At 51.1% G+C, this 27,449-nt stretch overlaps 1 protein-coding gene across 1 annotated transcript; it reads left to right on the forward strand.

Annotated features, from left to right (window-relative positions):
• Nucleotides 1–9,291: 9,291 nt before the first annotated feature.
• On the forward strand, nt 9,292–25,981 carry BFSP1 (beaded filament structural protein 1). Its single transcript, XM_040981187.1, has 8 exons — nt 9,292–9,653; nt 11,771–11,831; nt 15,361–15,456; nt 17,772–17,864; nt 18,571–18,678; nt 22,109–22,329; nt 23,222–23,307; nt 25,011–25,981. The coding sequence occupies exons 1-8, from the start codon at nt 9,292–9,294 to the stop codon at nt 25,979–25,981; spliced, it is 1,998 nt and encodes a 665-aa protein (XP_040837121.1).
• Nucleotides 25,982–27,449: the final 1,468 nt, after the last annotated feature.

Raw genomic sequence — 27,449 nt, forward strand, 5'->3', positions numbered from 1 at the left:
GCTTTGGGACCCTGCACCCATGTCGGATACCCGGAAGAGGCTCCTGGCTTCGGATTGGCATAGCATCGGCTGTTGCGCTCACTTGGGGAGTGAATCATCGGACGGAAGATGTTCCTCTCTGTCTCTCCTCTCTGTATATCCGCCTTTCCAATAAAAATAAAATAAATCTTAAAAAAAAAGAAAACAAATCTGAATTATCATGCCTTAGAGAACTGAGCCATGATAATTGAGTGTTAGGCAAATGAGGAAATGGTCATATTGAGAGAGGGCAATGATATTTCTCATCTGTGATTTTATTTTAGATTTAAGTTTTTTAGATTTATTTCATTTTATTTGAAAGGCAGAGTTACAGAGAGAAGGGAAGAGAGAGAGAGAAAGAAGGAGGGATGGAGGGGGAGAGACAGAGAGAGAAAGCTTCACCTATTGTGCCATAATGCTCGCCTGTTTATTCCGAATGTATGTGTAAGGCTGTGAACGTTCTGTCCATCAGAAATGTCTCACAGATGTGAGTGCCCAACTCTTTGGGCTCCATCTCCTAAATGATGCAAAACAGGGTTTAGAGCATGCTCCTTTAGGGCAGAGTGGGTTTGCAGTTCGCCAACCGAGGTTGGACACTCTATTCCTGAAAGGAGAGTGGCTGACTCACGTGAGTGGTGATAAGTCTGTTTCAGGACGTCTTCAGGAAAAGTAAACAGCAGAAACTATAAACCCCATGGCTCAATTTTGATTTATAGCAGCTGTGGCTGTGAATCAGACTTCTCCAAACTCAGTCCCAAGGATGCACTCTGCCTGGCTAGTGACTTACCGCTGGGCACCGAAGTCATGGGTGTGGCCCTTTCCCACGCGTAATCGGGGTGGCGATCGGTTGGTGTGACAGTCTCGGTGACGTTCTAAGGCTGTGTCCCGTCAGCTTGTGTGCAGGCAGGCAAGTCCAGGCATGTCCTGAGCTTCCTGCTGTCATTCACCTCAGTATGGTAGGTTTTAGCTCTTAGCTGAGTTATGAACAAAATTCTAGGTGTTGAGACCATGAAACAATCTGGTGACACAAAGGAGAATTGTACTGGCGGAGAGGGCTACCCTTTTCTCTCAGCAAAAATTGCTCAGAGGTCTTTGGAATTTTTCTTTTAATTTCAAACTTACAGAACAGGTGCAGGCGGAGTCAAAGGCACATTTCCACTCCCTTTACCTGAATCACCAATTACTGCGTTTTACTTCAGTTGCTTTATTAGTCAATGTATTTACTTGTGAAATACGCACAAAGTCCTCATATCAGTACATACACATAGAACTCATCTTTTGCACTAAAGAGTAAATTGGATATTGTGCTTCCTCATGCCTAACCCAGCTTGTATAAGAAAGTTTCATAAGAAAGACACGTGTTCTTACGTATTACACAATCAGTGTTGCAGTCAGGCGTTTTGTCTGGCGTGATTTCATTGACTAATCCACATTCTGTCTTTACATGCCATCGGTCATCACAGTGTTGTGCCCTATAATCCCCCCTCTTTTTTTTTCCAATCTAGCATGGGCAGTGTATTTAGGTTGCCCCCCTTTTTTGGACACCATCATTTGAGCAGCAGGAGGACAGTTGATTTCAGAAAGATCTGGGTTTTTCTGGTACTTGTTGGAATTTCTGCAGTAGAGGAACCAGTTGGATGCTTAGTTATCTTTGAAGTTTCACAGTGTTCCAGCCTCTGGCTTCCATTCCTAGAGCATCTTTACACCACTCACGTGTGTGCCGTTGGAGAGGGAGCTTGCTTCACAGTGTGTCACACTCCACGCTGACTCAGAAGTTCCAGCTTTACTGAATAGCTTGTCTTCACGGATGGGGGCATGAAGGAGTGGGCATCTAGCAGTCAGGGTTCTGACTTTTTGCTCCTGGGTTGTTGACCAGGACCTTGCTCAAAATGAGACTCTCCATGGCGTGTTCTCTTCCTCAGTTGATTCAGGTTCCTGGAAAGGCCTCTGTGTTTAAGCAAGCACCCCTCTTCTATCTGCAGCCATACTTGGGGAGAGCTGGCTGGGTAATCCAATTTCAGGGTAGTGTGGCCCTCTTGTGGTGGACATTTTTATGTCCTAGAGACTGGTGTACTAGAAGGTGCAGAACTCAGAATGGGAGAGCCCTGAATGAAGTTGCTAGGGCAGAGACCAAAGCACCAAGGACTAAGGGACTCACACTATGTCTGGGATCCAAGTTTTAGCAGGATTGGCTTCTTCTAGCCCTCCCTCCGGGAGCCACCAGCTATCTCCACTTTGTGTGGGTGTCAGGATCGCAAATACTTGGGCCATGATCTGGTGGCTCCTAGGTGCATTAGCTGGGAGCTAGATCAGAGGTGGAGGAGCAGGGACAGGGACTGGAGCCTCCAAATGTGATACTGGAACCATACAATGATTGGGAGGAGAAACGAGTGGTCTTCTCTAACTGCTGTAGGAGTGGCTGGGGATGTGATGACCACATATCTACTTTAGTGCCTTGGGCTTCTCTAACAGTTACCAGAGATGGGCTGACCCAAACCACAGAAATTTCTCAAGGTCCTGGACCCTGGCAAGGGCAAAGTTGGGGTGTGACAGGCTCAACGCTGGGTGACAATCCATTTCCTGCATCCTCGCATATTAAGGGGTAAGGGAATCTCTAAGCCATCCTCTTTTAAAAAGATGTATGCGTTGATTGACTCGAAAGGCTGTGTAACAGAGAGGAAAATACAACACACCGATCTTCCATCCACTGATTCCCTCCCTATATGTTCACAATAGCCAGTGCTGGAGCAGACTGAAGCAGGAGCCAGGAAGTTCATCTCCTGTATGAGTGGCAGGAATGCAAGAACTTGAGCCACCAACTGCTTCCTCCCAAGTGCCTTAGTAGAAAGCTGGATGGGAAGAGGAGGTGGGGGATTCTACCAGAGACCTTGGTATGGGATGGAGAGTCCCAGTGTTGGTTTAGCTGCCATACCACAACACTCGTCCTCTGAGTCTCTTTTATAAGGAACCAATCCCATTTCATAGAGACTCTGCCCTCATAGACAAATCACTTCTTGAAGACTCCATTCTCCATTTTCAAATTACCCACCATGCCATTGGGACCAGGGGTTGATTTTCAACATTTGATTTTGGGAGGCAGGGCAGACACAGACACTGAACCTGTAGCGCCCCCTGAGTACTGACCATCTTCTTGATTGCTGGCTCATCGCGTCACTGCCAGAAGCTGTGTCTCCCTTAGCTCTCCGTCTGACCATAGGGTGCGCATTCCACCCCACCCTAGTAAGGAGTTAACCTCTCCAGCTTTTTTTTTCCTGGTGAGTGCAGTAGTTCTGAGCCAACTGGTGCCCATATGGGATGCCAGAGCTTTAGGCAGAGGATAAACATGATATGCCACTATGCCAGCCCCTTGTCTTTCAGATAAAATGTAAATAAATAAAACATTTAAAGAAGTAAAAGACTGCATTTTTATGAATTCTTTCAAGATTCCATGTACCTGATAAGACATAATATTTTTGTTGTATATTTATTATCTTAAACCCTTTGATGTTGTTTTAGAGTGAACTACTTTCACATGTAAAATAAAATTGTCTATAAAATGGGATGCTGAGTTAGGCCACCTTCTCTGTCCCTTCTGTTCCCTGTCACCTGATCGCATTCACAGGCCACATGAGCGAGTAACTGTGCTGTGCAGGGTTGTGTAAGAACACTCTTGGGTTCACACGACATGTCCATGGCGATTTCCTCACAACTCTTTGTTGAGTAGCGCCCGACTGTGCAAGGATCTGTAAGAAGTTCATGGAAAATGTGCATTTTGAGAAAACTGTGGCTTTTTTCTGAAATTTTTTTTGAACTAAAAAAAAAAAAATCCATGTGCATGAACTTTTTGAAGTACCCTTGTATTTGCACTTGAAGCCTTGTTTTAGCGACTGTTTCCAGGGAGTCCAAATTACAACAGTCACATGGAGGGACCAATGTGATGACTCAATGTTTGCCAGCAGCAGCATCCCATATGTGTGTTAATTAAAAATAAGTGGTCTTAGGCCTGGTGTAGTAGCCTAGTGGCTGAATCCTCACCCATATGGGTGCCAGTTTGTGTCCCAGCTGCTCCACTCCCCTTCCAGCACCCTGCTTGTGGCCTGGGAAAACAGCTGAGGATGGTCCAAAGTCTTGGGACCCTTAACCCATGTGGAAGACCCAGTAGAAGCTCCTGGCTCCTGGCTTTGGATCAGCTCAGCTTCAGCCATTGCAACCACTGGGGAGTGAACCAATGGATGGGGAATCTTTCTTTCTCTGTCTCTCCTTCTCTATAAATTTGGCTTTACAATAAAAATACAGTTTTTCTCTTCTATTTTATTTTTAATTTTTGGTACAGTTCTATAGGCTCTGGGATTTTGCCTACCCCCTCCCCAATTTCCCTCCCTCCAATTGATTTCCCCCATATTATTACAATAGTATAATACTTCATAAGCAGTCATAAGTCCCTCATCCTGTTATTTAAGTATATCCTCACATTGCTGGTACAGACAATGGCAGACAGTCCAGCATCCTATTGCTAAGATATATCCAACAGTTTCATTGGGAGTTCATCTCTGATTTGGAAGTAGAGATGCCTACCGAGTTGCATCTTCCCTACTGGATGTGATAGTCTCTATTACACAGTTACTAAACATTCGTTTAAATGAGAAGCCATGAAGCAAAATCAACAACAGGAATAAAGATAAAACAAAAGATTTACAGCACCACATAGTTAAGTAACCTGCTACTGAATAACCAATGTGTCGATGAAGAAATAAAAACACAAAACCTTCTCAAAGAATATTATGCTATTGTGTGATATATGAGTCAGTAAAGAACTTAATAAGAGAAAAGAAACTATTTTTTAAAAATGAAGATAAACACAATATCAAAACACATGAGTTGCAGCAAAAACGGTATTGAAAGGGTTATTGATCATATAATTTGCATGAAAGTTGCCTTATACCAGAGAGAACATATGGTATTTGTCCTTTTGGGATTGACTGAGAAAAAATACATTTTTAAAGGTTTATTTATTTTTATTGCAAATTCAGATATACAGAGAGGAGGAGAGGCAGAGAGGAAGATCTTCTGTTTGATGGTTCATTCCTCAATTGGCTCGCGATGGCTGGAGCTGAGCCGATCCAAAGTCAGCAGCCTGGAACTTCCTCCAGGTCTCCCACGTGGGTGCAGGGTCCCAAGGCTTTGGGCCGTCCTCAACTGCTTTCACAGGCCACAAGCAGGGAGCTGGATGGGAAGCTGGACTGCTGGAATCAGAATTGGTGCCCATATGGGATCCTGACATGTTCAAGGTGAGGACTTTAACCACTATGCTATCATGCCGGGCCCAAAAATACATTTTTGATTAAAAAAAATTTACAGTAACAAAATCTTTGGTGAATGTATAATAGTTGCACATTTTTATGGTAATAATGCAAAATTTCAGCTCACATGCACAGCACAAACCCATCAAGCCAGGCAACTGGTCTTCCCAATTTCTCATCTTCTGTGTCTCTTTCCTCATAGGAGATGAAAAGCCTGCTAATTATAGCAAGACTCTCATAAGAAATGTCTACATGTTCAACGCCAGAAAGAGCTGGGGGCAGGATATTGTGCTATGTATAAAGTTTAGTGAATCTGTACTTTTGGGGGAGATTCTAAGCGCAGAAGAGGGATTTACAGGCTGCCAACCAGAAGAAGCTTACTATGAAGCAGGCCTCAGTCGGTGAGTTGTGGCTTGGTTTTAATTATCTTGGACCACGCAACTGTATCACATGCTAGGACGAATAGCCAGTCACATTCAAAATTCAGAACCTGGAGACATTTGTTTGTTTTTATCTTAAAAAAAAAGAAGATTTATTTATTCTTAATGGAAAGTCAGATTTACAGACAAAAAGAAAGATAGAAAGATTTTCTGTGCTCTGGTTCACTCCGCAAGTGGCTGTAATACCAGAGCTGAGCTGATCCGAAGCCAGGAGCCAGGAACTTTTTCTGGGTCTCCCATGTGGGTGCGGGGTCCCAAGGCTTTGGGCCGTCCTCGACTGCTTTCCCAGGCCATAAGCAGGGAGCTGGTTGGGAAGTAGAGCAGCTGGGACATGAACCGGCTTGCATATGGGATCCCAGCACATGCAACGTGAGGATTTTAGCCAGCAGGCTACTGCACCGGAGACATCTTTTTCTCAGAAGTCATTTCCTGAAGATACATTATATATATATATATATATTTTTTTTTTCCTTTTTTCTTTTTTCCTGAAGATACTTAAAATAATCCCTAGTTGCCTGGCTGGGGAAATGGATGACATGTGGTCAGCATCCTGGAAGTGAACTGGTGAATGTTGGATGGATACACTCCCATAATGCACTTGTTTTCAGTATGGGCTCATCCCTTCCCTTGACTGTGCCTGGCAACCTTGAACATAGGATCTCTGTGGTTCAGTTTCACCAGACAATCATTTCCAAGTCGTGTGTCATCATGGGGGTTGGGTAATTACCAGGATGATATACAGGAGGCAGGGCAGGAAGTCTGAAAATTTTCAGGTTTATTTATTTACTTGAAAGACAGTGAGGGAGAGAGGTGGGAGAAGGTGCTGGTTCATTCCCCAAATGGCTGCAATGGTTGCAATGATTGCAATAGCTGCAATAGCTGGGGCTGGGCCAGGCCTAAGCCAGGTACCTGGAATTCCACTGCACATGCGTGGCAGGGGCCCAGGCACGTGGATGTCCACTGCTTTCATAAGTACAGCAAGCTGAATAGAAAGCAGAGCTCCTGGGATTCCAACCAGCCTTGTGATACGGAATGCTGGTGTTGCAAGCAGTGGCTTAACTTGCTGAGCCACAGTGCCAACCCAAGCAGGTCTGAGTCTCCAGGTATTTTTATCTAGATGTTCTGCCTTTTCTACTCCACCCCACAATGCTGTTCCAAAATTCTTCGGGCGCCTCTGGCACGAAGTGGTGCTCCCAGAAGGTGGGAGAGGCAGGGTAACTTCCGGGGCAAAGAGGGTAACAGATAGAGTAAGTCTGTGTACTCTGAGACTGTCTCAGCTCTTGGTTCAAGATGGGGCTCCTTGTCCTGACCCATGACCCCGCCACCTCTGTCCCTCACCTGCTGGAACCAAACTGATGCCAGCGCCAAGCCCTGGAACCTGGCAAACAGAGTTGAATAAATTCCTTTTAAGCGGGCTGTGTCACATACTTGGTTACAATGAGAGGCAGGCTAATGGACTCGGCTCCCCATCTCTCCCTGGCCTCTTGGAAGCTTGTGGACCCATCTCATCCGTGGTTAATTCTTGCCCTCCATTCTTTGGTGCATCTTGATTCTAAAGCAAACCCAAAAGAATTCGTCGATGCTCTTGTTGGAGGGGCAGTTAAGGAATAGGGACAGTACCCAGATGTCCCGCACTGCCTCTCAAAGGAAGCCACAGCCTCCTGGTGAGGTTTCCTCGCTGGGACCCCCTCCTGCCATCCACTCCTTAAGGCGGCGTCTCTGTGGGCAGGCAGCCCACTGCTCACCTGCCCTCTGGCCACACCTCCTCATCCATGCCAACTGCTCTGTCTAGGATTCTTCTCCTGCCCCTCCTGGTGTCTAACAGCATACTGGGTAGATTTCTGTTTTCAAGTGTATGCCACATACTGGGTATTTTGTGGGCACAGATGTGTCTGCTGTAGCCTAAGTACAAGGCCTTGACCTTGTTCAATGTTAAACTCTTTTAACCAACCATGCATCGCAAATAAATAACTTCCTGTGTCCCGTCCCAGCGCCCTGCACTGGAGTAGCAGGCTTTCTTGTTTTGTGCTTCCGGGATATATTTTTCTCAAGTAGAGTAGATTGAGTCCCCTCTTCATTCCAGTGGAACAGGGCCACAGGCCTACATCCTGGCCACCTCCTCCGGCTGAGGCATGAGCCCCCACCTCCCCCCGACTTGGGCTGTGGCCCCTGGCCTTGCTTTGACCAGTGGGACAAACACGATGCGTGTCCGTGTGTTTGGCTGCTCTTGTGTGTTTGTCGTTGCTGGTTTAGGAGGCTGAGGGGCAGCTGGAACAGAGCTGACCCCGGTGTCCAGAGGACACGCAGCTCGCAGGAGAGCTCCTGCCCCCCTGCAGACCTGGGAGCTCCCTGGTACATACTGCTGCTCATGGCATGGCACTTAGTGTGGGGGACAATTTGTGTGATGGCACTCTGACCAATTCGTGATATCCAAGGGAAGGAATGGTTTATGGAGATCTCTTCCTGTGAGCTGGTTTTGCTCTCTGGGAAGACCAACATCAGTTTATTGTGTTGTTAGCACAATCTTTGTACCTTCAAAAGGCTCTCAAGTGACTCACAAACTTATTTTTTCCTCTGGCTCTGATAACCACAGCTTTAAGTTGCAGTACAATTAGGTGCAATCCACACAGGTGGTAAGGCTGTGACACTACTAATTCTTACTTTTTCTCCCAATAAAACAGACCTTTGGATGTGATGTTTAAAAAACAGAAACTATGACAAAATACTTCTATGGTGAGCACAGATGTTGTTTTTTTCTTTTTTTCAACAGCACAATTCACTTTTAAAATCTAATGGAGCCTAGCTATTAATAATGTAGGAGAGAGAGAGAGTGTGTGTGTGTATGTGTGTGTATTTAAAAGCTTGTCATTGCAATCCAACTGCTACTCCACAATGAAAATGAAAACGAACCCTCGCGGCAAGCCTCTAAGGAATAGTCAGCCACTGTATTAGCGCTTCAGGCTGTAAGGACTAGGCACAAGTCCCAGGAAGAACTAATCTGTAATGATTCTATTGTGCGACCTTCACTTTGCCTCCTCGGTAAAGATCCTTCTCCCAGGGTGGCCTCCTGTAAGTCCTGTTATTCTGAAAAGGAATTGCTGAGCTAATTAGAACATCCAGGAGTGTGATTGAAAGGGAAAGTACAGAGCCACGGCCAGGATCAGCCAAGTGCAAAGGGGTCGCCTTGGGCTGTCTTCACAGTCCCAAGGGGGAGACAAAACCAAGGCCACGTCTCTTGTCCTGCTACCGCTCCAGTCCATCATAAAAGCCTCTGGCCTTCAAGCTGCCCGGACAAAAGCCTCATTGCCCACGTGCATTTCCCCCTCGACCCCACCCCCGGGGTCTGTATGGGACGCTAATCCCGCGCACAAAGCCGGTGGCTGCGCTTTTGTCCGCCGCGCCCGGGCGCTGCGTGGAGCTCAGCGACTGCCGGGCTCTGGAAGGTACCAGCGGCGCGCTGGGGCCCGCCCGGGTTTATTTAGCAGTCCTGGGCTCGGCGCGGGGCTCCTGGCCGAGCCGCTGTTCTCGTAACCATGTACCGGCGCAGCTACGTCTTCCAGACTCGTCAGGAGCAGTACGAGCGCGCCGACGAGGCGCCCGAGCGGCCGGCCGACGGGGCCCGGGGAGCGCCCTCCAGCCTGGCGGCGCTGCAGGGCCTCGGCGAGCGCGTGGCCGCCCACATCCAGCGGGCCCGAGCGCTCGAGCAGCGCCACGTCGCCCTGCGGCGGCAGCTGGACGCCTTCCAGCGTCTGGGCCAGCTGGCCGGTCCCGAGGACGCCCTCGCCCGCTACGTGGAGGGCAACCGCCAGCGCGCCCGGGACCTGGCAGCTGAGCGCAGCCGGCTGGAGCGTCAGGGCGCAGAGGCGCAGCGAGCGCTGGACGAGTTCCGCAACAAGTAAGCGGCGGCGGTCCGCGCGCGCGCGCGCGTGTGTGTGCATGTGTGGAAACAAGGCTGGACGTGGGTCCGGGTTGGCAGTGCAGCTTCGGTTCCCCCGGGCACAGATGAGCTCATTCCCGCCACGTGGCGCATTCCTTGACACCAGTTTCCATTCGGATGGCGCTTCAGAGTGTGCACAATGGAACATTTTTTCAGCCTTCAAAAGGAAGGAAATTCTGGCGTGGGTCGTTTGGCTTAGTAGCTTAAGGATTCTGGTTGGAGCAGCCCCATTCCCTATCAGAGCTCTGCACCATATTCCAACTTCTTGCCAGTATGCACGCTGGGAGGCAGTAGGTGATGGATTAAGTAGTTGGGCCGTAATACCAGGAAAGACAGCTGGATTGCCATTTCAGCTCCCAGTCTCAGCCTGGCCCACCCTCCAGGCTGCAAGAATTTGGGAGAGTGCACAGCGGATGCACTGTCTTTGCTTGTCTTTTGCCTCTCAAATAAATAAAAGTGATAGAAAATTGTTTCTAAGAAGGAGTCCTGACATGGGCTACAAAGCGGATGAACTTTGAGAAGCCTAAGCTAAGTCAGAGAAGGCACTTGTGAAAAGAACAGTGCTGTGTAATTCCTCTTGGGTCGGATGGTGAGTGCCGTCGCAGCTGTGCAGACGCAGTAGCGTGGAGGTTGCTGGGGCTGCAGTGGAAGGGTTGGTACATAGGGGCCCAGGGTTTTAGAAGAGCTGTGGGGATGAATGCTGATGATGGTGCCACAGTACAGTTAACACCACCGACCTGTACACTCAAAGTAATTGAGTGGGTAATTTTTATGCTTTGTATGTTTCACCACCACGACCAGGAAAAAAAGGGGGAGCGGGGATAGAGGGGCGAGTAGGGAGGGCTTGGCTTGCCTGACGTCGAAGTTTGTTTCTGTCTGGAAGGCAGAATTAAAGAGACAGAGAGGGAGAGAGATCATCCTCACGTGTTCCACGTCCTAGATGGTCACTGGGGCTGGAGATGGGCTGGGCTGGTCCAGGACTCCAGTTGGCACCTTCGTGGGGTGCCAGTGCTGCAGGCGGCAGCTTTAGGTGCTGTGCCACAGTACCAGCCCTTGAGTAAGCACTTATGTCAGTTATGTGACCCTCTGTGATGTCTGAATCCCAGCAGGCTCTGCCTGGGCTTCCAGAAAGCCACAGCCACGTTCTAGGCTGCGGATTGGAGGAAGAGAAATCTGGAGGAGCCCCCATTTCCCTGGAAGTGCCACAGACTGTTGCTTCCTTCCCACTGGTCAAGGCTTTGTCACATGGCACACCTGGCTGCAAGGAAAGCTGGGAAATGTAGTTTATCTTATTGGCAACTGCGTGGTTGCCAAACATCTAGGGCTATAGATTCTGGAAAAAGTGAAATGGGGTGGAGGTAGGGTGGTGGGGCAGGGAGGCAGGGCTGGGGAAAGCTTACAGGCAGGGATCATTTGGGAAGGGGAGGCCTTGCTGTGAATCATGTCTGGGGTCTCAAGTTACACCTGTCATTTCTACAAGTCCAGGAAAACATTGATTAAGAGAGAAAAAAAAAAAAAAACCCTGCTTTTAGCATCTGCTTTATTCACTTTGTGTGTGTTTACATGGATGAGTGGGGGGTGGTGTGAAGGGTCTTCTCGTTGCATCCAGGAAGATCCTCGGGGTCCCCCAGGGGCACAGGGCTTGATGTCTGGTTATTCCACCTGTGTGTTAGTGTGGAGTCCTGCAGAAGCTAAGCCCGAGATGGGACTCTGAGAGCCAGTCACTCTTGTGAGGCGAACCAGGACAACTTGGCAGGGAAGGCAGCTAAAGCTCAGTGCCTGGTGAAGCTTGTTACCAGATACCACTGTGGGCACTGGGAGCTCCACAGGCTGGGTTATCCAAGCAGAGGAGGAGGGAGCCACTCTGTCCCCCTCATGCATGGTGCAATTTTTACCACTTGTTGGCTGCACCTTGGTGTGAGGAGGCGTGGGCAGCAGTGGGCTGCCTAGTGCTGCCTTAGCTACTGCTACACTCTCCCTGAAGGAGAGGGCATGGCACTCAGGCCAAGCGTGTGGTCCACAGGTGGGGCATCGCAGCAGCTGCCCGGCCTCTGATTTGTGTGTCCCCTTTGCAGGTATGAAAATGAGTGCGAGTGTCAGCTGCTGCTCAAAGAGATGCTTGAACGGCTTAACAAGGTGAGTTGGATGCATTGGGGTCAGCGTTGGACCAAGGGCCAGAGCCCAGGTTTCACATGCCTCTTCTTCATGTTGTTTTGGGACTTTTGATTCTTTCCGATAAATGGTGCAGTCTTCACCCTCACACGCCTCTGTTCATCAGATAGGGTCTCATGAGAGAACCATTGGCCATGAAGTGTCCTGGTCATGTGGGGGTCACCAAGGCATGCCAGCCTGACCAGGATCAGTTGCTGGCCGACCTCTCAGACAGCCTGATCCCAGACAGCTCAGTCAGCAGCGATGTGGCCATTGGTTGTGGTCGTCCGGATGCAGTCAGGGCTCTGAGATGGCTGCCCCAAGGGGAGGTCTCCAGAGAGCAGAGAAAACATTATTTGTTTACAAGTTTGTTTGTGAGACAGAGAATTGGAGAGAGAGAGAGAGAGAGAGAGAGAGAGAGAGAGAGAGAGAGAGATCTACCACTGGTTCACTCTGCAAATGGCCACAATAGCCAGGGCTGGGCCAGGGGGAAGCCAGGAGCCAAGAACTCTGGGTTTCTCATGTGGGTTCCCAGGGCCTTCTTGTTCTCTGTCCATTGAGGTGAAGAGATGAGAATGGATGGGGACTTCACCTCTAGTCTAGATTCTGGCTGGTGAGTCTGCTTATACGGGATCAACAAGAATGCGTCTCTCGGGTCAGTCTCCATGACCACTTGCTTTGGTCTTGCTGGCAGCTGGGGTTTGTCCGTTCTAGGGCATGACCATAGAAAGTCACTGACCCCCACTTTGAATCGTGCTTAGAAAACAGCAGGGTGTGTGTGAAAGTGCGAAGTGTGGCTGCTTTCACACAGCCGTCATGCATAGAGGCTTCCCACGGGTTTCAACCTCCAGGCTTGAGTTCCTGTTTTCTTAACAGCCAGAGATGCTAAAGCTGGCCACTCTTCGCGATGCACGTGGAAGCCAAAGCAATCCCCTCACCTACATGATAGCCGGATTCATTAGAGTTTTTAGCCTTTGGACATGGTAAAAAATTGAGATGACACTGAAATATTCTAGTCTGACGACAGCTCATTGTCACTAAGCATGTATAGATGCAGTTATGGTCCCCAGGAACTTGAGGGTTTGCTTCAAGCAGTAGACTTAAAGGTTTCACTCTCCATTTTTTTCTTTGATATCCTCAGAATTTTGAAAATGAAGGAAAAGTGGTTATTAAAATGTAGCTAACCAGAAATCTTTTAAAGAAGATATTAAAAAAAAATCTTTTCCTATTGGGAAGACAGCTACAGAGAGAGAGCAAGAGCGAGCGAACGAGAGAGGAGAGACAGAGAGATTTTCCATTCATTGTTTCACTCTCCAAATGGCTGCAACTGCTGAAGCTGAGCCTGTCCAGAACCAGGAGCCAGGAGCTCCTGGGTCTCCCACGTGGGTGGTGGGCCCAAGGACAGACGTGGGCCATCCTCCACAGCTTTCCCAGACTACAAGCAGGAAGCTGAATGGCAAGAGGAGCAGCTGAAGCTATAACTGGCACTTATATGGTATGCCGGTACCATAGTGGAGGCTTAACTTGCTACATCATCGTAGCAGCCCCCTAACTAGAAATCTTAATGAACTTGAATATCCTTTAGTAGTTGAGTTTTTAAGGGGTTCCAGATTTCCCTAAATAGGCTGGCCAGGCTGGTTTTCCAGGATATGTTGAATACCAATGGTTTCTTTAATCTCGTTCTCAAAGTGGCTGCAAACGGCTTGGACCAGCGTTTGTGACCCAATTTGTGCCTCTGTTACCTGGAGGGTGTGTGGGACCCAGATCCCTGGGTCTGAGCCCCAGGAATGCTGATCTGGTCTGGGGTCTTCCAGACTGCTGTGTGAATCTCGGGTCAGTTCCCTGGGTGGTGTGGTCTGGAGCCTGCTTGTTGACAACTGCTGGGTTACTTCTAGAACTGACGCAGCGTCAGGGCTGGGATGTTTTCTAAAATGAAACTGTTGACCCAGAGACTCACTTTGGTACAATCTAGATTCTTCTGCCATTGAAAGCTTTTGACAGTTCAGCTGACAGCACGCAATGCCTCATGAAAACATGAGCGTCCACACATTTTCTGAGTTCTAGCGTACACAAAAGAGAACGGATCCAAAACAAATTCTCCACGACATACCAGCAGCCGCACATTTCAGCGGTGCTTAGTCATCCTCAAGGGCCACTGGTCAGGTGATTGTCATCAGGGCCAGACAATGTGCTTTCGCAAGCTTTTGGGCCATCCCTGCTTGGGGGACAAATCCATGACCAGCTTTCTATCACTGTGATGGACATGACCTTACGAGGGAGATGGGGAGCAGTAGCAGACGCCCTGAGGGATGGAATCAGGGATCAGCCCCCAGCCCTTGACCAGTCCAGAGAAGCCCAAGGCAGACTCCTGTTCTCACATTTTCTTTGACTGTCCATTAACTCACTGACCCACTGGGCTTTGTGGCTCAGCACTCCAATCTGCCAAGGTTGACTCTTGGTCTTGAGCTGTACTTGGCTAAACCCCAAGGTTCCCTAGAGAAAGCTGAAGGGTGGATGGGGGTGCCTGTGTCCCCTCCTGTCCTTTACAAAGAGTATCTTGGCTTTGCTATGTGCGTTGGCTCTCATGGGAGAGTTTGAAAGATGGCAGCTATCACTTAAAAGAAGTTGCCCTGATGGTCTTCTAACTCTAAAGCCTTGAACATGTGCTCCCTGCAGAATCAACAACGAGAGTTCCCAGGATCCTGCTTTCAGTGCTTCAGCTCTAGCAATGGTGGCTGAGTCATGGAGGGAGAGCTGTACTATAAGTGGAGATGATTAGAACTTGCCAATCTGCCTTGTCCTTAGCAGAGTTCAGAGAGCTGGAGGGAAGGCAGAAAAACCTTTGGAGGGACTGGCTCAAGCTCTTCATCCAGCTCGCCTTCTCCTTGGCCCCACCATTAGCCAAGCCTCTGTCATGCAGTATCCCCAACCCCAGGGGTGGACGTCACTCCACAACAATCCATTGCCTCTAGGGTTTGGTTTCTTCCTGTCATTGTGGTTCTGCTAAGGGGCTGATAGGCACTTGATCCAGGCTGTCCAATCCCAGCTGAGAACCCCCAGATTTCAGTCAACAAGCAGGTGGGAAACCTCTCGCTCTCTCCTCACTCCCCTTCCCACATACATAAATCTTTCTGTTGAGGCATACTTAGGCAGAACAAGAGAGAGAGAGAGAGAATCACTCATCTGCTCCCCAAATCACTCATCTGCTCCCCAAATGCCTGTAATGGCCTGGCCAGGACCAGGTTGAATCTGGGAGCAGGCAGCTCATTCTAGGACTTGCAGTGATCCAGCCACTTGTGCACTCGCTGTTGCCCTGCAGGGAGGTGGGATCAGCAGCTGCAGCTGGGAAGTGGGCCCTGGTTTTCTGATGTAGCACCTGGGCGTTTGGATTGCCAGGCCAAACGTCTGCCCCAGGATGTGTGTTTTCTTGAGCGCCCTCACGCTGGTCAACTTCAGGCCTCTGAGGCAGGGTCACCATAGCAGGTGCCTGGGCTGTGACTGTCTGTCCTCACAGGAAGCCGACGACGCGTTGCTGCACAACCTGCGGCTTCAGATTGAGGCCCAGTTCCTGCAGGATGACATCACAGCAGCCAAGGACAGGTACAAGAAGGTAACCATGCCCCTACTCCTGGAAAACCTGCCTGGGGCTTGTCAGAAGGGCCCAGGGCCACCTTGAGCCACGCTGGGCCTGGCGTGTTCAGAGGAGCAGGCAAGGGTGGGCATGTTGGCGATGGGGGGGCTGTGTGTGTCTCAGTGTGGGGAGCCTGTGCATCGTGTCTCCCGTTTACAAAGTGACTTTATTGGACACTGTCCTGCTTAAGCCAGTGCTTAAACAGCGCTCTTCCAACTGCAGAAATAATAATAAAAAAGAAAGGGGAGTTGTAGTTCGTGGAAGGAATGTAGTCATTCAAGTGTTTCTCTTCCTGCCATGCCCTGATCACCACAGCACCAATTTCTCACAGTCTTCACTTTGGAAGGAGAGGGGTTCCTGCCCCCTCCCCTCACCCCCGCCCCATGGCCCAGGGACCTCACCTTTGTGAACTGCAGGGCTGGGTTCGCCTATCCAGCCAAGGAAGCTGTGTGGGTTGGCCAGTGGGGCAGCTCTGCAGCGCCCGCAGACCAGGACACGGTCCTCACCCTCGGTGAGCTCTGACCCTCCCACTGTGCCTATTTACCACCTGGGCACTTTGTCCAAGCAGCCCGAGGCTGCTGTGTCCGATAGGGCTGTGTGGATGATCTGCTGCCCCTGTGAGCAGGTGGGAGTTGATGTCTCACATACCCCAGCTTCCTCTCGCCTGTATGGCGGCTTCTGCTTCTGCTCTGGGACCCACAGAACCCCCTTGCGGATGGAGTCTTAGGTGCCCCAGTGGTGACTCGTTGATAACCCACCCCTCACTGCTGACTTCCTCCCATCTCCCTCCACAGTCCAGCTTCCTGGTGTCGCTGCCCAGAGCAGGTGGTCTCACTCTGAGCCTGCCGTCAGAGGCCACTTCTCGGGGAACCCACACTAAGGCATGGTGATGCAGGTGCATCCACGCCTGGCTTGTGCTGGGCAAACCTGTGATTCTGCACCAGGGCCACGAGGGCCCTGCGCTGTGGCTCTGTGTGCTAGCACTCTCGCTCCTGACAGGTGTCCCCCCTTCCCCTCTCCTTCCCTGTTTCCTGCTTCTGGACTCACTGGACTCTCCTGCTAGGAGCAGGGCCTGGGGTGTGATTCTAGTCCAGGCCTTTTTTTTTTTAGGCCACTGAGAATAATCAAGATGAAGTGGCTCATGTAATATGCTTCCCCGGCTTCCTCTGCGGATTCCCCTGACAGAGAAGGTGGAGAGAGAGATAGAGAGATGAAAGCTTGCGTGATTGGTGTTTGAGTGGAGGACTCAGAGAGAAGCAAGCAGGGAGCTATGGGCTCAGGTCCCCCGGCCCCCTGACCCCGCCAGCCCTGACTGCCACTCTTGGGGGTGCTGGGAGTGTGGGGTGTGACTGTCACGTGGCCTGCAGGTTGGCCTGTCCTTTCTTTCATTCCGGGGTGTCATTTAGCTGAGGTAGCTCTTGGGAGAAGGCCTCATCTTGTTCACAGAGCTGGAGACAGGAGTGTTGCCCAGCAAGGGACCAGGTGTCCCTGCAGAAGGCTTACTCTGCTTTATAGATGAATTTGCATTTCAGGAGAGTTAAAAAAAAAAAAGAAGCTTATTTATTTGAAAAAGTTACAGAGAAGGAGAGAGATGTCTTCCATCTGTTAGTTCACTCCCCAGATGGTTGCAATGGCCAGGGCTGGGCCAGGCTGAACCCGGGAGCCATGAACTTCTTCCAGGTCTCCCTCATGAATGCAGGGGCCCAAGCGCCTGGGCCATCCTCCACTACTTTTCCTAGGTCATTATCAGGGAGCTGTATTAGAAATGGAGCAGCGGAGACACAAACCGGTGCCCATATGGGATGCTGGCATGGCACGTAGCAGCTTTACCCATATGCTACAATGCCAGCCCTCTCAGGAGGTTTTCATGGCTAGCCCGTGGCCACACATATTCAGTAGGTCCCAGGCCTGGCTGACTGAAGCCCTGTGCTGATGTCCGACAGGGTTCTGGGTGCTCCTCGGTTCCTGACAGCTCCATGTTTCTCCTGGGCCTCTGCCATGCAGGGCTCTATGAGGACAACAGGCAGCTGATGGGAGACGGGCAGGTAAACCCAGCCGCCATGTACTCTTCGGCCCCTTTCTCATGCGAATGCAAGGAGGTGTGCTGTGTCAGTGGCAGTGACGGGTCCAGGGGTGGGCTGGCCCATCACTGTTTTCTCGGCCCTGACTTAATCCCAGTCTGTCCTGTTTGTGTTGGGAGAACATGGAGGAGGATCCCCTCCTGGGTGCACCTGTTGCTATGCAGAAACCTGGGCAGCTCAAGAGGAACTGAGAATGTTCTGCTCTCCCCACAGAATCTTCTGGAAATTCAGGCCTATGTCAGCATCCTGCATCAGATCATGCAGACGGCTCCTCAGGTGCCCACTGGTGAAGGTGGGATAAAGGAGGTAAGGACGGAGCCTCGGCCACTGCGGGAAGCAGCTGAGGCCCACAGTCCTGGCCTCGGAGCCCTGGACAGACCCGGGGTATAGGCTGACTTGGGCTCCCACATTGCACACGGCTCTGTAGCTGACTCCTGTTGCTGTGACACATGATGACATAGCAATATTCGTCGGCCCTCACTCTCCCTGGCCATTGGCTTAGGTATCTTCTCTCCAGAGTCAGGAAACGACTTTAGGGCAAAAGCGGGGAGGAAGGTACTCAACGTCCTCAACACAGCAGAGACTGCAGGCCACCCCCGCCCCACCCTGAGCTCACAGTGCCACTGTGAGTATGTGCCCAGTGTGGTATTCCTCACCTGGGTGGTGTCCTAGGATGACTCAGATGGTGGTGGGGTGGGGAGTGTACCCAACACACATTTATGTGTCACAGTTCTGGCCGCTGGAGGCCAGGGTCAGGGTGCCCAGGGTGGTTCCCCCAGACCTGCCGTCTCAAGGCGACCAGCAGGAAGAAGTCTGGGATCTCTAACTTCCTCCGTCACAGGCCCCACCCTCCTGGCCTGGACAGCATGCATCAGCCCTGAGGGCCCCGCCTCCTTCCCCATCACCTTTGGGTGGGGAGCTTGGGGCTTCCACTGTGCATATTACACAAAGGACAAGCGACCTTCGTCCTTTGCTCTTTGCGATTCCTCCCATGTGTGTCTTCCCCATGAAGGAGAGGCTCCTGACGGAACGGGAGGTGTCGGCCCTGCGCAGTCAGCTGGAGGAGGCCCAGGAGGCACTGTCCCACCTGCAGGCACAGAGGGCGGAGCTGCAGGCCCAGGTATGCGTCTGCCGGGCGTCCACACCATGCGTGTGAATCAGGGCTCTTGCCGTGCGTGTGGATAAGGGTTTCGCACAGCTCTCTGGACACAAACGAATGCCCAGCACTGCAGGGCAGAACTCAGTGTTCCCGGTAGGTTGTCAAGGCTCCTGGCACGGCCTGGACCCTGAGGGGTGTCCCAAGACGCACGCATGACTCTGCGTGCCCAAACTGGAAGGATCCGCAGGGTGAAGGGCAATGGAGGACAGGGAGCATGTGAGTCCCCAGCCCCTCTTGGCTCCCCGAGTTACACTCCTCCCCGGGAGGGGACGGCTGCCTTGCCTCCCCAGAGCTGTGTCTTGCCCGGGTGATACTTAGTAAGTATCAAAACCAGACCCGTGTGGAAATTCTTATCCTGTGCTTCCTCTTGGTAACATTTTTGGATCTAAATTATACTGCAGGGAGTGGTCTGCTTCCGGTTAGAAGTGTGTCAGCGTGCAGCTCGCATCCCCAGGCCCCTGTCTCCCTTCAGGCGATGCCGTCTCAGCAGGCTTGGCGGAACCGCTGTGCCTGTGGTTGCGGTTCTTCTTGCTAATGAGCGCCAAGGATCGTGGCCCTTGGTGCCAACAGCTCTTCCTCTCTCGCTGGCCATTCTGACCTCATCTGGAACTTGTTGGAAATGCGCGAAGACAAGTTCACGGGCACATCTCAGACCAGCTGTACCAGGAACTCTGTAGCGGAGCCTACAGTGCCTATTGTAACCAAGCCCTTTGGGGTGTGTGGACGGGTGCTGTGCAGGCCCAGTCTGGAGAGACCCCTACTATGAGACTGGCCCAGTAGCACCTGCAATTAGAGCTGTCTGAGATGGGGGGGACCTCTCTTTCAAGTAGACGCCACACAGACGTCTAGCACCCCTGGAGATGGCGGGAGAGGATAGGGGACATACAGCTGTTCTCTGTGAACTCATTAGTGACAAAAATCGTTCTCTTGAAAGTCACCGTGCACCATCTAGTGGTGAGATTTGGTAAGACAATGAAGTATCCTTGGATTTCTTGTTTATACCGTCATTATAAAAAAAAGATATTTATTTTTTATTTGAAAGGAAGATTTACAGAGAGAGGAAAAGACAGAGATCCTTCATCTGCTGGTTCGTTCTCCAAATGGCCACAACGACTGGAGCTGAGCTAAGTTGAAGCTAGGAGCTGGGAACTTCTTCTGGGTCTTCCACTTGGGTGCAGGGGTCCAAGATGACTTGAGTCTTCTTCCATTGCTTTCCCAGGCCACAAGCAGGGAGCGGGGTTGGAAGTGGAGCAGCTGGGACCAAAACCAGCACTCATATGGAATCTGGTGCTGCAAGGCAGAGGATTAGACTGTTGATCCACTGCACCTGCCCAGTTTATATAATTTTATTTAAAAATTTTAGTTGTGGGAAAGAGATAGAGATAATAGAGAGAGGAGCATGCTTGCATCCACTGGTTCCTACTCAGATACCTGCAACAGAACCGAAGCTGGAAGCTGGGAACTTAATCCAGGTCTCCCATGTGGGTGGCAGGGACCCAGTTACAGGAGCCCTGTGAAGCTAGAAGCTCGATTTCCCCAGCTGCCCCCAATTTCTTAAAAAAAAAAAAAAATAATGACCTTGGGTGTGTGGGGTGCCAGAAGGGTGAGGTGGAACTCAGCCAGCCCTCTGGGTGGGGTTCCTTGTCAGATTCCTTGTCCTGTCTCGGCCACACATGATGGGATTTCCTACTTGTCTTCTCCCACTGTGTGGCCATGCTCGGCTCCCCACACTTTTTTTGTTTGTTTGTTTGCTGAGTGGAAACATGCCAGGAGGGGATCCACGTGGGGGATCCGCCAGGCTCTCTGGGCCTGTAGGGGGAGCAGCCGCTGGGGCTTGCCTGTTGCTGTGGGGCAGTGGGGGATGCACAGGTGACAGAGTGTGTGTATCTGCTCCTGTGTCCACCAGCCACGGGGAGGAGGCCGAAAGGCAGGGAAGCATCTGACACCCCAGCGAGGCTTGGCTCCTGCTGTGGTATTCATCAGCTGTTTCACCTGAATGACTCAGTTTCTTCATCTGTCAAGTGGGACCATTAACAATAGGTAATATTGGGTGTGAGGTTGACCAGTTGTCCCAGATGGGAGCTCAGCCTCAACTTTGGACCATGTAGTTTGATGAGAACATGGAAGCAAATAGCAACAACAGAGTCTCCCCAGACACAGTTTTTTTTTTTTTTTTTTTTTTAATGATGAGACATTTCAAACATAGGGGAAAGTAGGGGCATGGTCTCATGAACCATGGGAACCCTCCGCTCCCAGCTCCAACACCGAGCCCTTCTTGGGTTCCAGGCACTGTGCCTTCATGGAGTTCTGAAACACTCCGTGCTGCTCAGGAGCATTTCCTGAACATGGGCACACTGGTGCACACGTAGCTGCCCTGGGAGCTGGCAGTGTGACTTGCTCTGTGACATTGCAGGTGATTAACTTTGGTTTTTTTTTTTTCCTTTTCTTTCTTGGGAGGAACAGAAACTTGGTGAGAGCTGCTGAAGCTGGAAGGGCACTGGTTTACTTTCTTTGGAAATCATTTTAGATTTCTGAGAAGTTAGCCAAAAAAACCCAGGGCTTTCCTGTCCCTGTGTGCTGCAGCTGCCTTCCCCGGAGGTGAGCATCCTGGTGCTCACAGGCTGGAGGCTGGGGGGCAGGGGTTTTGGGGGACAGTTTTCCAGCATGCCCTGCTGTTGTCGATGCTGTGGGACTGTCCTGCTGACCCCCCTCCCCCACCCCAAGCTTTGTCCTTGTCCAGGATCCAGCTGGCGCTGTAAGTGTCCCCATCGGGACCACCCTCTGAGTTTCTCCTTTCATGACCCAATTGCTTTTCTGAAAGATTCCAGGCCAGTTATTTGGGGGCTCACCCCTCTTGCTGCTTTCTGAGGTTTGGGTTGAGGTTGTGCATTTGGGGTAAGACCGCCAGAGTCCAGTGTCACAGGAGGAAACAGCCTGTTGTGTTGCTGGGCTGCTCCTAGATGTATCTGAATTGCATTTTCCATGGATCTTTTGAAGTGTCCTTGGTCAGTCTTTCCTTCCTTCCTTCCTTCCTTCCTTCCTTCCTTCCTTCCTTTCTCTCTCTCTCCCTCTCTTTCTTTCTCTACTGGCTATCAGATCTCTGCTAAGTCATTAAAATAGGAAGAATGATGTAGTTTATGTGAATTCCATGCATAAACTCATGGAGGGTTGTTTTGATTTTCTGGGCGTGTCACCTGTAAACTGCTTTGGAGAGCAGGTCGATCCCAGAGCCAGGTGGATGTTTGGGCAATGTTCAGGGTCTCCATTCTGCTTGTGCTTAAGAATCACAAGGGGACCTACAGCCGGTCTCTTGCTGGCAGAGGCCCACGGCCTGCGCTGGCTGGGAGGCCAGGCTGGGTTTCCACATGCGCAGCATGTCTCTGCCCTGCAGACGTCCACCCTGGAACAAGCCATCAAGAACGCCCACGAGTGCTACGACGACGAGATTCAGCTGTACAACGAGCAGATCGAAACCCTGCGCAAGGAGATCGAAGAGACGGAGCGCAACCTCGAGAAGTCAACCTATGATTGCCGGCAGCTGGCCATCGCCCAGCAGACGCTCAAGAACGAGCTGGAGCGGTACCATCGCATCATTGAGATTGAAGGCAACAGGTGTGCGGACGCAGAGAGCTGGGAAAGAAACACAACTTCCCCCCTGACCGCGGGGAGCTTGAATGTCGGTGGGGGAGACAGGTTGATGAGTGAGCTTTCCGTGAGGTGTGACAGGTGCCATGGAGAAAGTGATGGAGGGAGGTGAGGAGGGCTGGGGATGCTGGAAGTTTGGTAAGGAAGAGGCTGCTGGGACGACTGCTCCCCTCCCCGCTCCAGGCTTCTGGGTTCCCAGTGTCCCAGCAGGTGGGTGGTGATGTGGGGTATTCAGGGTGAGGTTGCCGGTGCAGGGATACTGCTGGTGTCAGCTGCCCTGCTTGCCTTAAATCCGTCAGCCTGGATTGGTCAGCCTTATGTTGTTTTCCAGCATATAAGTGTACATCTGCTAGAAATTGTATGTAGGTGTGGGCTTTGGCTTGGGGTACCAGCATTACCTGAACGCTTGCCAGGCCAGTCCTGACCGCTGAGAAGTCTCTCAAAAGTTCCCCTGGGCATGGATGTTGAGCGTTGTAGCTTGGATGCTGAAAGACCATCTGCCATCCTGTTGTAGGGCTTGGCTTCAGTTTCCAGCTCCAGCCAACTTCCGGTGCTGCTCTGACCCTGGGAGCTCAAATTGCTGGGTTGCTGTTAAGAGTTCTGGGCTCCCAGCTTCAGCCTGGTCCAGCCCTGGCTGTTGTGGGCATGGAGGGGATGAAGCAGCAGGTGGGAGCTGTACCTATTTTTCTGCCTCTCAAATAAAGAAAATGATTCTTGAAAAATCACGTGTCACGAGCAGTTGGATCTGGAGGAAGCTGTGTTCTCTTTTGTTCAATCTTAGAGTATCTCTTGTTCCTAGCCACTTGATCGACTTGAGGAATTCCAATGGTGTCATTTTCTTTCTGGTTCTTCCCGTCAGGTTGAGCTCTGCCTTCATAGAGACTCCTATGGCCCTGTTCACACCTAGCCAGGGACCCTCTCTCAGCCTGGGATCCGGTGGGAAAGGTAATAGTCCCCAGCTCTGCCCTCTGTATGCTCCTCCCTCCCTCCCCTTTTCCCTTCCGTCTCCTCCAACTCTCCTTCCTTCTTCCCTTCCTCCCTGCCTTCAGCCTTCCCTCTCTCCTCTCCCCTTCCCTTCTCCCACTCCGTCCCCGCCTTGTATCCCTTCTTCTTCCTGACTTGGTCGTTCATGCACGCTTCTAGTTCGACTGGAAATGCAATGTTCTTATGTGAGGGAGGTCTTCTCCTTTTGCTCTTCAACACAAGCCCTTGGATGCTAAATACCCGAGTCAAAGCACACATAAGGAGAACATTGTGAGCTGGGGGTGTAGGCCCCTCGGGTACTCCTTCCCTGGTTAGGGGGTGACACTGAGGGCAATCATAATGCAGATTCACTTCTTGTTTCTTCGTGTTGGCCTGAAGTAAATATTGATTTGGAGGAGGGTGTCTCACAATGTTAAGGAAGAAATGGTAAGAAGTCTATTTTGGTGCAAAAATATTTTGATCTCCACGCAGTCTTTTTGCCGGAGTCCAGCTCCAGCCGAGTTTGGAACTCGAGAAGGGTGTGTAGAATAGCTGTAGTAAAGAAGATAAATGGACCACTACAATCTCATGATCATAATGGACAAATGCAAGAAAGCTGTCCCCTTTCCACAGAAACCCTCACGAGCTCTGGCACAGACTTTTCACGTCATGGTCAAGTGGGTGTTTCCAAGAATAACTCTGCCGTTTGTTTCACCTTAAAGCTCTCAGTGGAAGTGCTCAATAGATGGTGCCTATCAGTCAGTAACACATTCCTACTACAAGCCTCATTCTACAACTCAATCTGGATTCAGTTAAGGGAAGAAATGCATCACAAAGAAAAGTAGAGCCTAAAGATCAAGGAAAGAATGAAACCCTAAATATAGGTCCTTTGATTAGGTCTCCCATGTGGGTACAGGGTCCCAGGGCTTTGAGCCATTCTCGACTGCTTTCCCAGGCCACAAGCAGGGAGTTAGAAGGGAAGTAGAGCAGCTGGAATATGAACTGCTGCCCACATGGGATCCCAGCACATGTAAGGCAAAGACTTTAGCCACTAGGCTACGGAGCTGGGCCCGCCATGCATTTATATTTCATTTTATCATTTCCACAAACTTGTGTGCGTGTGTGATGCATCTGCCACCCACCTATACATTCATGTACCCGTCCATCCATTCACCCAAAAGGCAGAGTGACAAGGAGAGAAGAAGAGACAGGGAGAAAACCTACTTACTTGCTCACTTCTCAATGGCCACTAACAGCAAAGCTGGGAACCAGGAACCCCATCCTGGTCTCCTATGTGGGTGCAGGAGTCTGAGCCCTTGGGCCACAATCTGTTGTTTTCGTAGGCACATCAGCCAGAAAAAGATGGGGAGAAGGGAGAATGAAGAGAAAGAAACTGCTTGCAACAGCCGGGGTTGGCCCAGACCAGGCCAAAGTCACGGGTCGTGAGCTCAGTCTCTCCTATGGGTGTGGCAGGGACCCAGCTGCTTCTTCTTAGGGTGTACCTGGTTAGGAAGTTGGGATCCAGAGGGACCCAGGACCTCTGATAGGGGAACAAGGGACCCTGAGCAATATCTTAGCTGCCACCCCAATGCCTTATCTTTTTATTCCATTCCCCCCTTGTTTTGATGTCACCTCCATATCATTGACTTACTGCCTCTGTTTCTCTGTGTGTTTGTGTATTTTAGACCTTACCAGGGCTGTGCAGGATATAACAACGGCTAAACCCAGACAAAAAGGCCTCCCCAAGAGTGTTCCAAGGAGAAAAGAGATCCTGGCCCAAGATAAAGGCGACAGACCCCAGGAGGATGTGTCTTCCAAAGGCCCGGAAAACACCATGGTGGTGCAGGGGGCACTTACAGACAAGGAGGAGCCTAGACCTGAGCTGGGGGCTGGGGTGGCAAGTCAACCAAAGCAGGAAGGAGTCCTGGAGGATGTGCCAGATGGGGGCCAGATAAGCAAAGCCTTTGGGAAACTCTGCAAGATGTTCAAGGAGCAAACGCATAATTCCCAGGAGCCCGAGCCCCCTGCCGACCTCTTCACCAAGGGGCGGCACGTGCTGGTCACTGGCGAGGCCAGTCACGTGGACCCCGGCTTCTGCCCCTCCTCCATCCCAGCCAAGGGTGGGGTGGTGGTCTCCATCATAGATGACGTCAAGCCTCTCGATGACCATGGGGAACCCTCTCCTGAACAGCCCAAGCCTCCTCAGGAGAATGGCCAGGAGGAGCCCCAGGAGGGAGAAGAGGGTTCCCTGAGCAGCCAGAAGTCTACAGACAAGGAGAGCGAGGGAAGCAGCCAAGACTCCAAGGGTCCCGGGGAGAAAGAAGACAGCCCAAAGGAGGAAGACAAGGAGCCCCAGAGACCATGCGCTGGGGCCGTGCCTGGGCCAGGGGGGCCAGCTGCCCCGCAGGCTGAGAAGCCCCAGCCAGGTCGGGATGCATCACCAGGGCGTGGGCATGGGCAGGGGACGAGGAGTGGCAGCCTGCCGGACAAAGGCTGTCCCAGGGCTCTAGCATACAAGAAGGTGGAAGTGGTAGAATCCATTGAGAAGATTTCCACGGAGAGCATCGAGACCTACGAGGAGACGGCCGTGATCGTAGAGACTGTGGTTGGGAAGACGAAGGCCAACAAGATGAAGCCTGGGGAGAAGGGATCTTAACCCAGCCGGGCTCCCTGGGTGGGGCATGCAGCTTCCTGCATGGGCTTTGGTAGTTTAGGACATGTGCTACAAGAATAAGGGTGCCCACTTGCGTGACTTCGTGACATCAACATTTACCCCTCTGGCCTTGCCATTAAAGCGTTTTCTTTGCTTGCACCTCCCTTGCCTGGTCAATAGCCGCCTTGGGGTTGTAGGCAGGTAAGCTCAGGGTGCTCAGCTCAGTGGCCCCTGCAGCCAACCTTGCTCAGCGAAGAAGCCCGCTTGGCCCTGGGCTCAGCCAGCAGGCAGTTGCTTAGATACTTAGGCGGGATCTGGATTCCACACAGCAACATGCTTAGGGATTGGTGACCCTGGCACTTCATCCTTCCCTCTTAAAAATACACATGTGTGCTGGCACGAGTGACTGTTCCCTTGAAGATAAGGCGGCTACAAGTGTAGAGTTTAGTCTGGGTTCCTTCAGAAGCTGAGGGCGAAACAAGTGTTTGAACACAGGAAGTTTTCGTTGATACCTGTTTGTGAGAGAGACGCCATCCGCAGTCCCTAGGTCTGAGTTCCACTGAGGAGCTGTGTGCATGCGGGAGAGTGTATCCTTGCTGGAGAGAGGAAGCTGGGCTATAGAGCCCCCAGCTCCTGCCTGTTGCTGCTGGTGGTGGTGGGGGGCAGTGGGGGCACTCTCGTGTGTTGACTCACAGGCCCAGATGCAAGGGTGTTGCTGTTTGGAGGTTGTTACCAGACACATTTGGTGGGTTCTTTCCTCAGCTTAATACAGAAATGAAAAGCCAGGAACCCGGTTACAGAGAATTTGTGAAGGGACCAGGTGGGCAGGGAAAGAGGGAGGGGAAACACCTGCTGAGAGAAAGCCAAGAAAGCCTGGAGGTGTGGTGCCTCTGCCAAGGAGAGAGAGAGAGAGAGAGAGACAGTAAAGGGGTCTTTGAAAGGGTCTGGGGTTTTAAGCCTTCTCTGGTCCCTCTTTGTTGGGCAGGAACCTACAGTTAAGCAGTTCCACATTGGTGGTCTCTTAACCAGTTAGGAAATAGCTGGGCCATGCTTGTGCCTCCCACCTGAAGGTGTGACCAAAATTTCAGCAGGCTTGGACTTCTCAGAGGTCAGGCACAGAAGTACGCAGGAGCAAGAAGGGCCCAGAGCATGGAGCCAGGACACAGGCACGTTGCTACATTAGTTTCTTGTTCAGCAGTCAGTGACTGAGTCCTTCAGGTGGAGCATGTGCTGTGTGCCACCTGACTACTAGGCTGGTAAAGGGAGGTTTTCCCAGATTTATTGAGGGTCTGAATGACTGGGGTCTATCCCTATCCTAGCGGAATGTGACCATGCCACACCCAAAAAGCCAGAAATTACTCCCACCCCATCTTCACCAAAATTGCAGGTGCCCTTAAGCATCTAATTTTTTCCTACTAGCTGTCCAAAAATAACTCCATTTATACTAATTAAGACAATTCCTCCCTATGTG

Source organism: Ochotona curzoniae, unplaced genomic scaffold (genome assembly GCF_017591425.1).
Source record: "Ochotona curzoniae isolate NIBS_2020 unplaced genomic scaffold, NIBS_Ocur_1.0 contig_3520, whole genome shotgun sequence".
In the NCBI taxonomy this organism is placed as follows: Eukaryota; Metazoa; Chordata; class Mammalia; order Lagomorpha; family Ochotonidae; genus Ochotona; species Ochotona curzoniae.